A 17,721-nucleotide genomic window follows, 5' to 3' on the forward strand; every position below is an offset into this window, starting at 1 on the left:
TGGTGTCATAGGCAGCATGGGGAAGGGTGCATAATTGTGCAGGAAACTTGTCCCTGACAGGTAACTTCTCCCCTACTCACATCCCATTCCCAATAAGAAAAGGCACTTTCCCCATATAATTATAGCGGACTCGTAAACTGAAAATTCACACAGGGTTGAAATAAGAAGAGCATTGCTGGATCAGACCAAAAGCCTATCTAATCCAGTCTTTGATTCTCACAGGAGCCAGCATGTGCCCACTGGAAGCCCACAAGAACAATGATAGCACAATGGCACTCTCCCTACTCATGTCCTTCAGCAAGGGATATTCAGAAGCATACCACATTTCATAGGAAGAATTGGACACAACCATCACAACTACTAGCCACTGATAAGCCTTACCATCCATAAATAACACTAAGCACGCTAACGTGAAAGTTAACTCCATCAAAACAAGACACATTTCAAAGAGGACATAAGATGGGTATGTTGATGTGAAACATACCAATATCTGTCTTTCAGAAACCTAACTTGTGGAACAAAGTTTGTCCCCCTGCCAAAGTAGACTTTACCGTCTCTATGCTCCCACCAAGTATTTTGCCCCTCTTGTGCCTTCATTGGATGATGCATGCATCACACATGACCTCCTTCATTCCAAGAGTGGGGAGTTGAAAATAGGTAGTTAAGGCAGAGATTTGCTGTAGGAAATTCCACATAAACACACATAGGATCATGCTTTAAGTCTAGGAATGGGGAACTTATGCCCCTCCATACACTGTTGGACTACAATTCTCATCCTCTCTTCTCACTGCTGATGTTGGTTTAGGCTGATGGAAGTTGTTGGTGTCAAACAACTGGAGGGGCACAGGTTCTCTGCCCTGGATATAAGTGATATAAATTTGTACCTTGGAATACAAGTATATATAAAAATTGGGAAATCGCTGGGAAGCTGTAGGAAGAGATGGAGTCAGAATTCCTATTAAAGAAAGTCTTGAGCTGTCCCCCAGTAGCAGGAGAGATGGGTCTTCTATGACACAAATATTCTAGCACTGTTATAGCAAATGCTACACTGTATGAGTGATAATTAAAATGGAAGCATATATACACGCGTATGTCTGTGTGTATGTTTGTGTGTTCATGAAATACATTGGCTGAGCAATATTGTGTATGGGGCATAGCACAGCTGATAGTCAGCTTGATAACTCACTAGCATGCAGATCGCAAGAAGCAGACAACCCACCACCTCAGAAGGAAATTGCCTGGTATCACTTAGACACCCAGAAGGACATGACACCAAAGCCTAATTCATTCATTAACCTTTGTGGCCCGATAGCTGCCAAAAAGTGAGAAAGTCCCACAGTATATTTCTTTAACTCCTATTTAAGGTTTGCTAAACACACCTTTGCTTTTAAACAAGCATGAATTAACATAAGCCTCCCTGGGTCTCGGTGTTGGTTCACTGGTCTAAAATTCAAGTTGTCCCAACAGGCACCCTTGGTGCTGTTTATAATTTTGATCAGGGTGAATTATCCTGGGTGTCACACTGTCTAATCAACTATATGCTCTGCGCGATGCTGGCTGCTTTTCAGCATCAGTTTTGTATCTTGCATGGCTCAAAGCTAACTGTTCAGGCTCAAGCTACTGGCAGATAAGAAGAGTAATTACACTGTGTAGTTACCTCTTTAATGTGTAGAAAATCCTTAGCATCAAAAGAGATGGCAGTACTTGGCACAGGAACATCTTCATCCAGTGCTCCACAGTAGCTCACATTAGTCTTAACGGCAAACGCTACAGGCTTTGACTAGGAAGAGAAACACAGTTCTGTAAGACAGGGGCAGGAATGAGAACGTGACCAGTCATGCAAAGCCGATGGAACAAGGGAAAGGGGACTTCCCTGAGTACCAGGAGACTCATGTTCTGTAAAGCAGAGGCAAAAGCTCAGATAACAAAGTTCCAAAGTGTTCTCCAACCAATGCTGGTTTGAGACATACACAGACAGCCAAAAATCCTCACACTGAGGCTGAATTTGTAGTGTGAGTATTGTACCGTATGAGACCATGTTTTACCCAAACAACGAAAAACTGAGCTTGCTTCCTGTTGCACGAGATTACTTGCATTTCAAAAAGAAACTGGCAAGCTAGCACATGGCTGGTTTAGTAGCTATTAGATAGTTTTGAAGGCTCCTGCTCCTTCCCTACTTTCAACTCTTCTTCTAGGTAATCTAATAATATCTGGCACCTGAATGGCCATTTATTTTTCTTGGTCCAGAATTCAGTTGCTTTAATTGCATGGCATCCCAGCCTAACAGACCAAGGAACAGGAAACTGTCTGGAATGTACAATGAGTTAATTTGCCCCCATATAAACTGAAACTATTTTAGAATCTGGTGATTCCCCTCCTAGGTTTGCTGTATTTGCTTTCATCCCTAAACAAACTAGCTTTTAACTAGATATTAAATCACTCAGAAATTAAGTTTTCCGTCTCTAGGGCTGCCAAGGCAACAGCATACTGGATCAGGATGATGCTCTTTTTTTAGTTTAATTTCAAATACATAAAAGTGGGGGGAGGCAAAGCCTATAGGTGCAAGAAGTATCTTTTGACAAACCGGTTTTCACATGCCTTAACATATTTTGGCATCTGTGATCCTCCTCAGGGGAAGAGCACAGATGTTTGAAATTTGAATTAGAAAAACAGCTTGTCAAAAACAAAAAGCTCTTCTTGCCTCCTCGCCTATTCTTCATTTTTATGCTATGCGGTGTAGCCCTCCGTCTGGTTGCAGTTAATTTAAAATAGACCCTATAGCTGCAAAACTGCAAGAAAACTGCAAAAATATATTTGAGTAATTTGCACATTAATGTAGTTCCAAAGGGGGTAAATACCAGGAATAGGGGGCTATTACCAGTTACATGTTCACAGTGGGCTGGTACAAAAATAGCATTTCCCACCCTGCATGACTGTGAAGAGAAGTTTGGAATCTTCCATGGCTGCTTTAGAGCCCCCCCAGAAGACCTGCTAATTGAGCATTCATCCTGATCTGCATGCACAAAGCTGAAGTGGTAGTTAAATTATATCCTGTCTTTGTTCAGCATTCGTCTTAATTTGGTTGCAGCAAGGTTATACTACAATAAACATTCTACCTGCATTCACCCTGATTTGCTTGCAGGGGTGTTTATTCGCCTTTCCATTAAGTCATTCATTCACCCCACACTTTTCACTGCATTCACCCCCCCCCCAGCTTCTTCTTCTAAGCGAATTTGTTGTGCTATGGAGAAAGAGTCCTTTAATCCCCTTTAACTGCACAAACCAGAACCAACTGCAATTAGTTTTAACTATGGTTTGTTGAATCATAGTTAAGATCAACTATAGTTTAGGACTGGGATGTAATGGTAAACTATGGCCAATCTAAAACGGACATGGGAATTTCTGATCTCGTCACGGTTGTGCCAAATAAGGGGTGAAGGAGCAAATGAGTCAGAGGCTCACTGCAGCTTGCCCTTGTAACATTAAACAATTAGCATTATTTGTTCACCCTGCAGTTGGCTCCCCCATCCAGCGGGCATCCGGCAGAGGAGGAAGCTGCTCGGGCGCCTGGGATGACGCACCCAGGGGCAGGGCAAACCATCCATAGGGGCAGAACCGTCCATAGGGGGTGGGGTGAGCTGCCCGTGGGGGCAGGGTGAGCAGCCCTTAGGGTGCACCGCGGGGCGACCGCGGGGAGTCTGCCTGCCTCCTCCCACTCAGCTGCCCTACAGCTGGGGGGGAGAGGCAGCGGGCGGCACAGAGCCTGTGCACGCCCAAGCCACTGCGTCTCTCCCAGGAGAGACGCATGGCTCGGGCGCACTGTAGACCCCGCAGTGAGTGCCATCCGCCATTTTGTCACACCCCCCCCAGTGGTGACACCCAGAGCAGCCTGCTCCCACCGCACCTCCCTTCCTCCGCACCTGCTGGCATATCCTTTTTATGAGAGGGGTTGGGAAAGGGGGAAAAGAAGTTAAGGAAAGAAAGAGAAACACCTTTGCTCTTTCAAGCTGAATAGCCGCCTGCTGTTCTCTTTCCTGACGGATTGCTTCCCTGTCCTCTTCGAGAGATACATCAGAATCTGATGGTCTGCTTGTGTACGAATCTGCTGATCCCTAAAAAGAAAAGGACGCTATTAACAAAAATGATGGATGGAGTTCCGAAAGATGCCAAATATGCAAGGGGGGGGGGAATCACCCAAGGTCATAGATTTATTTTTAAACACATTTGTGCTTTATGTTTTATTTACCATTTTGACCAAAACAAAAAAACAAAACAAAAAACTTTGCAGATTTTTATTGCAACAGAGTGGCTTTTTTTAAACTGTTATTTTCTTTCTCTTTTCAGGCAACAAATTCAAACACAAAAAATATATGTTTAAGAAATGGTGGGTCTTTGGTTTTTTTGTGATTTTCATATAAGCATCATAAATCAAGTAGCACTGCACACATCACAGCAACTTATTACAAGAGTGAAACCTTGTTAGGTAGTTTAGAATGGAAATCACCCTTCTCTTGAAAATGTAGTGTCAAATTTAATCAGAGCATAGCAGGGACCAATAAAATTCACTTCTCTGAGTAAATTGTATTATTTGTGTATTTGAATTTCACACGCAGTGCATGTTAGCTCTTACATCCTGTGGCTTATATCCTGGGAAGTGTGTTTAAGCACTGCAGTCAGACAGTAAGGGGACTCAGAAATTTCCCTTTCTTCACTTGTGGCACCAAAATGTTTAGTCAAGTTGCAAACAATTTTGCAACCCACACTAACCAAAAACAACAACAAAAACCCTCCACCATTTGTAACAGCAGGTCACACTAAACCATGGTTTACCCCAACAGGAAAGAACCTAGGCAACACCTTCAGCTTGCATGATCCTCCTTCTTCCTCTAGCATAGCCACTAGAAGTTTGGAAGCTTTCACTTCTGGTTCAGACGTGAAAACCATCTGTCAGAATTAGTCCATTTTAAGTATGATGCAAATAGCATGACTAGTATCCTCACACCATTGCTTCCCATCAGTTCTTTAAAATGTAATTGCTGAAGCCCTAAAATATGATGCTTCTCGAGCTTACGTGTCGAATGTCTTATGTTTTTATGATGTTGTTAATGCTTTATTGCAAGTCTTTAAAATATTTATTGTATTTGAAGGATGAGGTATAAATACTCAGAATATTTTGATCCATAGCCACAATGGGTTCCTTTCACCTTGCTTAGTTTTTTTACTTGCAATGTATACAGCAAATTCCTTACACATATAGAATGGTAGCATTATTTCTACCTACCTACCTATTATTATCCCAGTAGTGATGTATGGAAGTGAGAGCTGGACCATAAATAAGGCTGATCGCCGAAGAATAGATGCTCTTGAGTTATGGTGCTGGAGGAGACTCTTGAGAGTCCCATGGACTGCAAGAAGATCAAACCTCTCCATTCTTAAGGAAATCAGCCCTGAGTGCTCAGTGGAAGGGCAGATCGTGAAGCTGAGGCTCCAATACTTTGGCCACCTCATGAGAAGAGAAGACTCCCTGGAAAAGACCCTGATGTTGGGAAAGATGGAGGGCACAAGGAGAAGGGGACGACAGAGGACGAGATGGTTGGACAGTGTTCTCGAAGCTACCAGCATGAGTTTGACCAAACTGCGGGAGGAAGTGGAAGACAGAAGTGCCTGGCGTGCTCTGGTCCATGGGGTTACGAAGAGTCGGGCACGACTAAAAGACTAAACAACAACCTATTATTATTATTATTATTATTATTATTATTATTATTATTATTGCAGGTGCTGCTGTACATCAAGAGTTACAATCCTGTTACCCAGAAACCGCCAATTCCAAAGAGGCATTGCATTTTTACAGCAAATTTCAAATCGAACATGACAGAAAAGAACGAAGTGGAAAATACACATTCTAAAAAAAGAAGATAATGAGTCAACAGAGTTCATTTTAAAGAAGTCCATTTAAAACCACTCTTCTCACTGCTGTGATAAGCAGTGTTATATGTTTATTTCACAGCGAAGCAATCAGAATCCTTTTTTAAAAGCATGACGCTGACTAACTGGCATCCCTGAAGCTGTGCAAAAGGAGAATATATATATATATATATTAAAAAAATGAGTCAGCAGCAGCAAACAGAACGTCCTGCAGCCAAATCACCCCTTGAAGCCTATTCAAGCAGGGGGTGTAAAAATAACTTCCAAGTAACTTTATGGGCCCCTCTAGGTAGGAATGCAGAAATCATGGACTCTTATTTGCTTGTCCCTTGCACTGGTAGCCAAAATGGCATATGGCAGCAACTCCAGAGCATGGCATGGCCAACACTACATCACCCCACATTTTAGTTCATCTTTTCTTAACTGCCTTGTTACACTGAACTGATTGTTGTGATGGGTTAAGAATGGGACACATCAATGCCAGTTTCCAAAGCAAAACGTTTTTAGCAGGGAGCGTGGAATAGTTCAGTAGCTTATGCAGTCCCATGGACTCAGGACTGCTAGGATGCAGAAAGTCCTCTGCTAAGAATGATCCTTTAAATATATATATATATAATTAAATTTCCATACCGCCATTCATCCTAGGATCACAGGGCCATTCAGTCAGATTTAAAAAGGTACATTAGGAGGTTGTAGCACAAACAGATTTAAATAATTACTCAGATCAGAGAAGATGTTACATCAACTTCAAAGAATCCATCATGAAACCACACATAAAATAAGTTTAGTTCTGTCACCTTTACATAAACTGGGATTGCAGTTTCTATATCCTACAATGGGTATTAATTAACTCAGCGATGATAGGGTGCTTATTTTATCCTCAATTACAACTGTTGTGAATGGCTAAGGGGCTTTTTTTGTATATGTTTAAGTTTTAGTGAAATTTACACAGACTCCTTTGTGTGTTTCACACCTATCTGCACATATAACAATTCATACATTTGATGAAGCTGACCCTAATCCACACAAGATTATGCCATAATGAATTTGATAGTCTTTACAGTGTCACAGGACTCTTCGTCATTTTTGCTGTTGCAGATGAACATGACAACCCCTCTGAAAATTTGCAGAATTGTTAGCTTGCCCCATAGAATGAAAAAAAAGCAAATACCTACACCCAGTTTTCTCTGGAACTTGCTGTCTGTGGGCAATGATCCTGTGACCCCCCAAAAAGCCGAAAGACCTCCTATTTTGCACATGCAATAGGTTGCATTCACGTGTATTTTAAAGAGAACAGAGCAATCATAACCATGGAACTTTATGCTTCAACACTCCATTATGTTTGAAAAAGGCTCACAACTTTAATAGCCCTGATTGTATGGACAATGTTCACAACAGCACCGATAGCTACAAATGCTAGTGTGGATACTCTTTGGGCCTATCCAGGCATCCTTTTTAAAAAATTATTGGAAATCTATGATGGTTTGTGATCTTGATCGTATTGGCATGCTCACAAGTACTCCCACTATGAATGCTATTTGTGCTGTAAAAGGTTTTAGAGTGGTCACACTGCTTCACTTTCTATCAGTGCATATACCATAACATCCTGATGAAATCCAGTAACTTTTTACATTACATATGTTCTGGTTTATTTTTGTGCTACTTTTGCTGCGCTATAGCCCATCTGGACAGCAATAATGTGGTAGCATTGGGGAAGCATCGCAGAACAAACTGCAGCAGAATAAATCCATTACTAATGCCCAATTGTTGCAGAATACACCCGCAATGGTCTGGAGGAGCATCCATCCATATAGTGAGCCATCTTCAAGCCTTGTGGTTCCCCTATGGAATGTAGCCACATCAAAGCAGTTTTCAGCAAGTGGAGCTGTAAGGTTTGAACTGGGCCTCAGACACAGGAGGAGCACGTAACACAATACACATCCAGTAAGTATACACTGCTTGTTGCCATAAGGTAATGTTTGATTGAACAAGATGTCACTGTGCATACCCTCAAAATAAACATATGGTTTTTTAAAAGCCAATTCCTTCTCTCTCTCTCTCTAATAAGTATATCATACTCATTGTCTGAAGAAGTAAGAATAATAAAAAAGCATCATGCTGTAAAATAATTAGGCTTCCAAATACAGAATAGACATTTATGTATATGTAACAGAGCTCTGGAACTGTGAATATAGGGACCGAATGGGTTCCAAAGATAACAGCTGATTAATTAATGTCCATAAAGCACTTTGAAGATGTAGAGGCCTATAAAAATGCCAGAGATTACTGCTACTATTTTACAGGCTACCTACACTCAACAGCAGCCAAAAGAAAAATTATGGCCTGCGGACAATAAATCAAAGGGCATAATAAACACATACTATATATATATTGTGCAGGAACAGTGGCTTTCTTCTTGGCTACTGCTACACTATTTATACAATACTGCATTAGGAGAATATTGGAAGATTTCCCAAGTCAACCGTGGCCTCTGGATTCTACCCCCACCCTCTGCCCCATGCCTAATGCCTAATGCAGAGATTCTAAGTCACCAGAGAAAGGAATAGAGCTGTGTGCCTAGTTATAGGTCAAGTAATTGTGTCTCTCTGGTTCAGTCTTTTACTTGGAGCAAGAGAACTTACTAGACAACAGAGCAGCATTATCTTGTTCTGTGTCCTTATTCTCGCAAAATTGCTAAAGGCACTTTGAATATTTCTTCTCTTTCCAAGAACAGGCAGGCCTCCCCAATCACAGTGTGTAATAAAGTCTGCAAGCTGCTGAAAGGTAAATCCGAGGCTTTAAAAATAATAATCAGTCCAAGTAGTGAAAGCAACTGCTTTCTGAGATAACTTGCCAGTATGAGGCTTGGAATAATAATAATAATAATAATAATAATAATAATAACAACAACAACAACAACAACAACAACAACAACAACAACGATGAAAGAGTTCCACCTTTGAAAAGCCACAATACTCTGCCATGCCAACATTAACTCAAAGGTAGGATTTATACATTAAGGTCCAGCAGCTCCCTCTGTGACACTTACTGCACAACATACTCTGTTTTTCTAAAGCTTTGCCACCTGACACTCAGTAGCAAATTAATGCATATAATTATTGGGAGTCTTAAGCCTGATCAGATTCAAGATGCAAAAGAATAAAAATAAAAATCTGGGACCCTTCTGGAGGCACCCATTTCTCCCAGTCCATTGCTGCTGCGAGTGTTCATTTTGTCAAACAGACATTTCACACCTCTTCCCATAATATCGCCAACTCTCCAAACAGACAATCTGGCTTTCTCTTGCTGTGTTTAATCTCACCATCTGCGGAGAACACGTTTGAAAGAGTGGCAACTTCTTAAACAGAATGTGCAGAAGAACACTGTGTCAACGATATGTAAGGGCAAGGAAGTACCTCCATAAACTGGGGGGGGGGGGGGGAGATGTTTTTCCTACATTCCCGATGGACTAAGGGAGGAATTCAACATTGTGCTGTAACACACATTTAATCTGTTCAAGCATTTGTGCTTGCCCAGTGGAACCATCTCCCCTTTCCTCCCTCTACACACTGTTCTGGGGGTTCATCCAATCCACCCTACAAAGAGCAAAGTTTCAGGGGGGGATGGGGGAAGCCCCATTACACCCGTGGAAGTTCTTGCACAGGTTTCTATTAATTGGACCAGCTAGTTGAATCTGGCTCATAGTTATATTTGAATACCTGAGACAGTATAGCAGCTCCATCCTTAATACCAGCTATATCCTGTGCTAATAATGCACTTGTTTTAATTTGTTTGTTCGTTGTTTTTTCTCAGAATTTCTGCTTTTGGAATTCTTACCTCCTCTCCCCACCAAAAAGGGGAGAAACTTCAAAAAGTTAGAATGTTTCACGTCTCTTCCTAATAAGTTAACTAGACAAAATCACACAACAAAATGTTTCACATTGCTGTGAAAAGGCAACGTCGTCTTTTTGCAAAAATCAGCTACTTGGTGTAGTCTCAAGAAGCACAGCATTTCTGAGATGCTGTGTCAGATACTAATCAAGAATACTATGTCAGCTACATTACAGACCCCTGGGATGGGTGGAAATCAAAGACTTCTACCTCAATCAACCTGAAATGCAATAGTTTTGATTTCCACATTTTTGTGCAATCTTGCTTATTCTTCCAAATTTAACTGGTTGGAACTCCATGAAGTATGCATTTTAGGAAGATTCAAACTTGAGGCATCAAACTAAGCAACTCCCCTTCCCCATATATATTTGCAACTTGGCCTTCCCTTTTTTCATAAATGTTCATCACGAATGACCACCTAAGCGGAATGACTTGCTGCCATCGTCATGAATTTGCAAACAGTGTTAGTGACAGCAAAACAGCATCCCTTCCTTTCTTCCAATCCGGCTCAAAGTGCAAACACAAGAGCAATCAACTTACTCCAAATGCTTTCTGTGATGACAGTTTAATTCCAAACTTGATGCAACTGCTGTCTCATTTACAAAATCTACCAGTTTTTTGTCCAAATCCAGTTATTAGGTAGATACAGAAAATTCTGATGCAAACCAAGATGGGGGTATGGAGTAGAGGTAGGTAGGAAGGGACGAAGGAAGGAAGGTTGGTTGGTTCAGTGCAAAAAAGAAAGCAAATATAGAAATGGTTGTTGTCATCTTTACCTATAAATTCAAAACCTTTTTGCGTGGACTGCTGCAGAGTAATAATCAGATATTAGAGCGGGCAAGCCTATTTCTGTGAACATAAAATTGTGCAACCTTTTGCAGAATCTCCTGTGGATTAAAATGCTTTCCATTGGGAGGGAAGCAACACTGTGCCAGCAAACTCCACTCCTAGCTTACACACATTAATTAAAACATCAGAACAGAGCCTTTTCATGCATGCAGCTATACACAATGCAGAACCTTCTCCATGCAGTTGAGAACACTGTGATGAAGGCTCTCTTCAAGGGCGCCAGCTCTTGGGGGCAGAGGCACTTCCCCTCCCCAGAAGTTTTTAAGGAGGGGGCTGAGTCCCCTCGATATCCAGTGATAACATCAGCCCCTTCAAGACGGTGCCAATGGCTTTCATCATATATTCTAACAAACATGTGTAGATTGGAGGATTGGCACCAAGGTTTTACCGCCTATACTGTCCCTCAGCTGCAAGCTTTCCTTCTTCCCCAACTTTCAATGTCCACAAAGGGTATGTTATCATTTGAACCCTGATAATAAGTCTGCTTTCTTGTAGGAGAGATGCTACAGATCCAAAAGTGGAGCTTTGTTGGCATCCGTGTGTCTCGAGAGACAGTGGAGTGTGCCTCCGGGGGTGAAGTCAAACCATTGTGTTAGCAGCACCAAAGTGACCTCCCCAGGGCACAAGCCTGGCCAGTGTGTACTGAGGTTCTAGGCTGCCCAAACAAGGCCCCACTCTCGACCTTGCTGATGTGGTCCAAAGGAAAGTAGAGAAATGTATCTGGCATCAGCTTGGCTGCAGGAGTTGCTGGAAGGAGGCCTCTCTGATTCAGTTGTGGAACAAAAACAAACTTCAATGCATTTTGAGGCAGAGCTGGATGCTATTATGAAGATTAACATTTCTATATGGACAACTAAAACGTTAGTTGAGCCTGCATTGAATCATAGAATCATAGAATCATAGAGTTGGAAGAGACCACAAGGGCCATCGAGTCCAACCCCCTGCCAAGCAGGAAACACCATCAGAGCACCCCTGACATAATAGAATAATAGAATCATAGAGTTGGAAGAGACCACAAGGGCCATCGAGTCCAACCCCCTGGGCTGGATGAATAGCACTGCAATATCGGGAGGGGCAAGTGTACCTTACAACTACCTCCACTGGAGAGTCTGAAGCCATCTGAGTTGACTTTGGGGCATTCAAGACCGCAATAAAAAAAGCAAGATGGTGGAATTGTGTCCCAATAGCAACTCCATTGGTACAATACTGGGAATGTTTTCTTGCTTAAGTGTTTTCTTTCTCTGTTGACTTGCACCATGTTTTCAAATAATTTCTATGACCTCTCCTAGCTGGGGTCTTTCCTTCCCATCAGATTTTCATGTGGAAACTTCATCTGGTGAGTTCACCCTTACTGAGTTATTACCTGAATGAAGGTACATTGGGTTCCTGAAGTAAGCCTCAAACAAATAGTCCTCTCAGTGCAACAAGCCCTTGTATATCTTAGTCCTTATACATTATTTCTCTTCTGAAACCAAAGTTTTCTTAGTGGATTTCCTATATGATCGCCCACCTCTTACATTAGAGATCTGCTTGGTGCTCACTAGCCGACCACTGGTTCTAGCCCCAGCAACAACAGGCCCAGTGCCAGCACAGATGTTTCAGTGGTTACTAGTCATAAAAGACACCAAAGAGTATCCAAAATCACTTTTCTTTGGTGAGTCTAAAAGTGGTTTCATAGACATTTCTAGACGAAGCATGAAAAGAGCTGATGAGCCTACTAAAACAGCCAACAGCCAACATTCACATTAACACAAGAGTTTAAAAAGCTGATTTTTAGAATAGTACACAACTATAGAAAGAAATGTGTCTATTATTAGCATTCGGTGTCAACTACCCGAGTGGATTTATTCCATAGGAACTTCCGACGGGTGGAAAATCATTGCTGGGGGAGTGGGGTGGAATCTTCCTATTGAAATGTGTTCATTCGTGATTAAAATCGGGCACTTAAATGCATTCATTTCATGTACATCTGGATAATTCCTCCAGCTGTCAGCAGACAAGATGAGAATGTTAAATTGCTATCAAGGAAAGGGGCTGAGGAAGGAAAGACTGTCTTTTAAGAATCCACGGGGACTCCATTATCACGGCGGGCCCTGCCCTTCAAAAGGGCAAAACCATCTGACTTAGGCAGCATCGTGTAGGAAGACCGATGTCTGAATAAGGCTTAAGAGTGTGGGGTCTGGCTGGGTGGTGAGACATTTGGAATTAAAATGTATTGGACTGACACTTATCATCTACAGCCATACAAGCTGTATTCACAGATGCTCACCGGCCTTGGCTAGTCAGCCCAATATTTGCAGTCGCCAGGCTCCCCAGCTCTCCCCAGCAGTCATATACAGTGGTACCTCGGGTTACATACGCTTCAAGTTACATACGCTTCAGGTTACACACTCCACTAACCCAGAAATAGTGCTTCAGGTTAAGAACTTTGCTTCAGGATGAGAACAGAAATCGTGCTCCGGCGGCGCGGCAGCAGCAGGAGGCCCTATTAGCTAAAGTGATGCTTCAGGTTAAGAACAGTTTCAGGTTAAGTACGAACCTCCAGAACGAATTAAGTACTTAACCCAAGGTACCACTGTATGACACGTGCAGAAGCTAGGCTGGGCAATGCTCAGGAGATACCAGCTATCCTGCTCTTATCCTTCCCATCTTTCAGTCCTCTGGAAACAGAGTCACTCCCTCACCTCATGCTGTGCTGAGTCACACTTAGGTGCCTCTTGTCACCTCTGAGTGCCTGCCCGTCTAAGGGGAACAACCATGGGACTCAGGAAGGAAAGAGCCATTCTCTCACCCCATGGCTTGGAGGCATTCAGCATCTCTCTTGGTACTTTCCAGTCCACTGTTAAGAGGCCATCGAAAAACATGAAGGTAATATTCAGCATTACCTTTTTATTCCAGTTATAGCCGTTTCTGCAGTTCCTTCGCTTCACACTGGAAAATATCACCAAACACAGTCAAGCTGTGCTGTTCAAGTACATGCACACACTGCTATCCTTGTTATCTCTCAGTCTTTTCACCGTCACATGGTTACGATTACACAGACCATGTTACAGCCGTTTCAGATAACAGCATTCTCTTCTGGGCCAGCACTGCTTCAAAGCACTTATTCTTTCACCTTTGCTGTTTCAGCCATCTGAACTTTATTTCTATGAGCAACATGAAAGGACTTCAAAAATAGCAACTTCGATAAGGCAGTACCTAAGATGACCTGTGCTAAATGTGCTGGAAAATTTCCCCTCTCTATCCTGTCTCCTAAAGGTACCAATGTAAGCTTTCATCAGAAATGATGCCTTCTATAATGCTAAAGGTAAAGGTAAATGGACCCCTGACTGTTAGGTCCAGTTGCGGACGACTCTGGGGTTGTGGCGCTCATCTCACTTTATTGGCCGAGGGAGCCGGCGTACAGCTTCTGGGTCATGCGGCTAGCATGACTAAACCGCTTCTGGCGAACCAGAGCAGCGCACAGAAATGCCGTTTACCTTCCCGGCGGAGTGGTACCTATTTATCTACTTGCACTTTGAGGTGCTTTTGAACTGCTAGGTTGGCAGGAGCAGGGACTGAGCAATCGAAGCTCACCCCATCACAGGGATTTGAACCGCCAACCTTCTGATTGGCAAGCCCTAGGCTCAGTAGTTTAGACCACAGCGCCACCTGCGTCAATATCACTAATGCTACAATATCACTAAATAGTAAATACTATTGACACTGGCGACGTCGCAGCAGAGACGTGGTGCACAAATGTAAGGTTTTATTTCAGAGAGCAGTCGTGCTCCAAAAGGTCATTGAGATTCCTATCAATCAAACAGTGCCATTGCTCAGCCAAATAAGCTGACCAAACTGCTAGGATTCATGTAACTTTAAGGAAATAGACTGTTCCACAAAGCTGCCTATTGCTCTGTCCCATGGAATGTTCCCTTCCACTTCTTATCTACAAGTGGGCTAATATCATTTTCTTATCTTTCAGAGGTGCCCTAACGGTGGAAAATCAAGGTATACATAATATGTTTAATGTTCACAAAGTAGCTTTCAGTCTGTGAAATGTATTTTTTTAAATTGCATATCCTCACCACCACCCCACAAAAAAACCTCCCACATCCTTCTCGAAAATCCATAAGGGGCATAATTTTTTTCCAAAAATTTTACATCCCTAGTGTCTTCAGAACATTAAAAAACACACTGCAACAAGGACAACCCTTTGACCCTTCCAGGTAAGTGTGCATAGAACAGAAGTCTCTGGCTACAAACCTATGTACACTTACCTGGAAGGAAGTCCCACAGAGCACAAAAGAACTTACAGTTGCTTTTAAAAAAATTAAATCTCAGTCTTTGGACTATTGCCTGACTATATGCATTTGATTTTGAGACTAAATTATTTTTGTTCAGTGACGCCTGTAATTCAAAGTTCAGGGCTGCTGTTTTGCAACAAGAGACTATGCACGGGTTTTTGCTCTGTCTCAGATACAGTAAGCAGTTTGTTCAGTTCCAGTGTCCATTACTGCGGAATGCACAAATAGCAGGGAACATAATGTTGACTTCTGGATTTCAAGTTGAGTTTCTCTGTTACAAGAAATGTCTTTAAAATTGACTGCATTTAATAGGGAAATCGCGGAGAAACAATAAACATGGGGCCACATGATGCCATCTTTATAGAGCCACTCTTCAGACAGAATGGCACTTTAACGAGTCGCTAAATTTCTGGAAAAAGATATATACATAATTAAACAGATATATTTAGAAAGAACTTTGCATTTTCCCCATTAAAAGAAACTACTTTCCAGGCCATTTTCTGTCAAAATTAAACCAGACGGAGCACTAACAATTTGGAGCCAAATGCTGCGAAAACCTAAAAGCCTAAAGCCATTTCTTATTGCCTTTCAGTCAAAGTCAAAGGCCTTTTGCATTTATTATGGGATCAGTCTCTTGTCAGTCACAGCCTCTTTGCAGGTATGCTTAGCCTCCAAGGCGCCAAGTATAAAGTGATTTGTGCCTGTTATGCTAATTGCCTACAATTGACCAATGAATGGGTTTGATTCTTGCCAGTAGGCAGCTAAAGGAAAGCAAGCGCAGAGCGGCTTAGGGGGGAACAGGCAGCTGTCTCGCCTCTTGCTTTGGCAGGCAATTGGATCCTCTGATATGGCTGATTGTATGCACCAGACGTTGCCAACCTTTCTTTGTCCATGGCCACATTTGCAAACCAGAGAAAGCGTTGTGGGCAACCAGGCACACATCAAAACATGCGTACATGCATGGGGGGAACTCACAGCTGGGGATGGAATAGTCAACTCTTACCTGCCCATAATCACTTCTCCCCTGTTGCTACAAGACATTGCATTCCCCACTGGCTACACTAGATGGTACCTGGCATCTTCTAAACCTTATTTTTTGGGTGGGTGGGGCATAAAAGCACCAGGGAAGTGGGCACATACCTGCCGACAAGTGCCATGTGGTGACCTAAGGTGTGAACAAACTCTGCTGGGAAAATTATTCTACTTATTTATTTCATATAGCACCATAGGAGCCAACGGGCTGAGGCCCCTTCAGTTCCTGCCCCCCCCCAATAAAAGATTTGGCTGCCACTGCTGGCTGTCCTGCTGATGGCAGCTGGATGCACCCTCCATCCCCATCCCATCCCACTCAAACCAAGTGGTGGAGGTGATTCCGCTTTCTAACCTCCCCCCTTCCCACATGCCCACGTCTGATCTCCACCCAACCCACCCACCAGATCTACGTGACTGCTCCTTCCCTCATCCCAACACCTGATCTCAATTTTCAGACATAGTGATATATAGGACTATCACGATGTCTAGTTGCTGATATATCACAATGTTGAAAACCAGATATCACTCAGCCCTAGTCTGGTTTTTTTAGTATACCTAAAATCCTTTACTTATTAGGTACTACCCCACATTTTGTTCAAAAAAAATTGTTTGAAGGTAACTACCATAGAGTTATCAAAAATTTCAAAATTAGGGGGTCCATGGCTTGGCTTTTGAAAAATAGGGGGTCCTCAGTAATTAGCTAACTGGGAACCACTGGTCTAGATCATCCGTGTCATCCAAGAATGCCTGTAGATGCCCGGCCAAACTTAGGACAGAAGTGATGTTACTGGGAAGAGGTGAGGAGTCCAGCCACCACCAGTCTGAAGTTGTCTACAAATTACTTTCAGGAGCAACAACAGCCACTTCTGTCTTAGTTCTAAGACAGCACAATCCTGCAGGCATAGCATTCAGATAAATGGGAAAACTTACTGAAGCTGGGGATGGGGGCAAATACAATGGTACCTCGGTTTACGAACTTAATCCGTTACAGAAGTCCGTTCTTAAACCAAAACCATTCTTAAACCGATGTGCGCTTTCCATAACGAGGCCTCCCACCGCCGGTGTCCTTCCACCGTTTGGATTCCCTTCTTAAAGTTCTCAAACCAGGACACTATTTCCGGTTTTGCAAAGTTTGTAAACCAAATTGTTCTTAAACCAGACTGTTCTTAAACCGAAGTACCACTGTACACTTCAAATGCCAGGAGCTAGTATTTTCAGTTACTGATACACACAATGCTCTAGAGACATAAAAAAACATTGCAGCCAGTTAAAGAAAGAATAGGGGAAAACAACCAGCAGGATTCACATGCGCACACACTAATCATTTTAATACTTACGATTAGTGTGTACACATGTGAATGTTTTCTCCCTTCCAGAAATGTCACAGCAGACCCCTCAAAGCCAGACTGGCTTCTCTACAAAGTTTGGTTCTCTAACTGAACAACCTAAATATTCTGTCACACACGGACAGGTCTTGTGCACAAAGCCAGCTGCATAACCGTTTTGTATTGCACTGCAAATTCAAAATTAAATGCTTGCTAATTAGTTCCTTTCTATACGTTTGGTAATCTTATTAAGGCAGTTCATTAGGTGTCTCAGCAATTTGAAAATTACTAGGTGACAGAGCATGTTTTCCTTTTGTGAATACTAATTATTAGAAAATAGGGCAGTTATTCAAGGATTTCTTTTCATCGTCCCATCCCATCCCCCCTGGCTTTAGTTGTAGCTGCATCTTCTT

At 42.4% G+C, this 17,721-nt stretch overlaps 1 protein-coding gene across 3 annotated transcripts in view; it reads right to left on the reverse strand.

The window, feature by feature from the left end:
- The window catches only part of CACNB4 (calcium voltage-gated channel auxiliary subunit beta 4), a 154,790-nt gene that overhangs the window by 36,821 nt on the left and 100,248 nt on the right, over positions 1–17,721 (reverse strand). For all 3 annotated transcript variants that reach the window (XR_014213409.1, XM_082198473.1, XM_082198474.1), the window contains 2 exons: positions 3,993–4,112; positions 1,658–1,780 (listed from right to left, as the gene is read on the reverse strand). Coding sequence is in view for 2 of the 3 variants with exons in the window: in XM_082198473.1 (XP_082054599.1) it covers positions 1,658–1,780; positions 3,993–4,112 (243 nt within the window). In the remaining variant the exon portion in view is untranslated. The remainder of the gene's footprint in view (positions 1–1,657; positions 1,781–3,992; positions 4,113–17,721) is intronic.

This window comes from Podarcis vaucheri, assembly GCF_965113315.1.
Source record: "Podarcis vaucheri genome assembly, chromosome: 1".
Taxonomy (NCBI): domain Eukaryota; kingdom Metazoa; phylum Chordata; class Lepidosauria; order Squamata; family Lacertidae; genus Podarcis; species Podarcis vaucheri.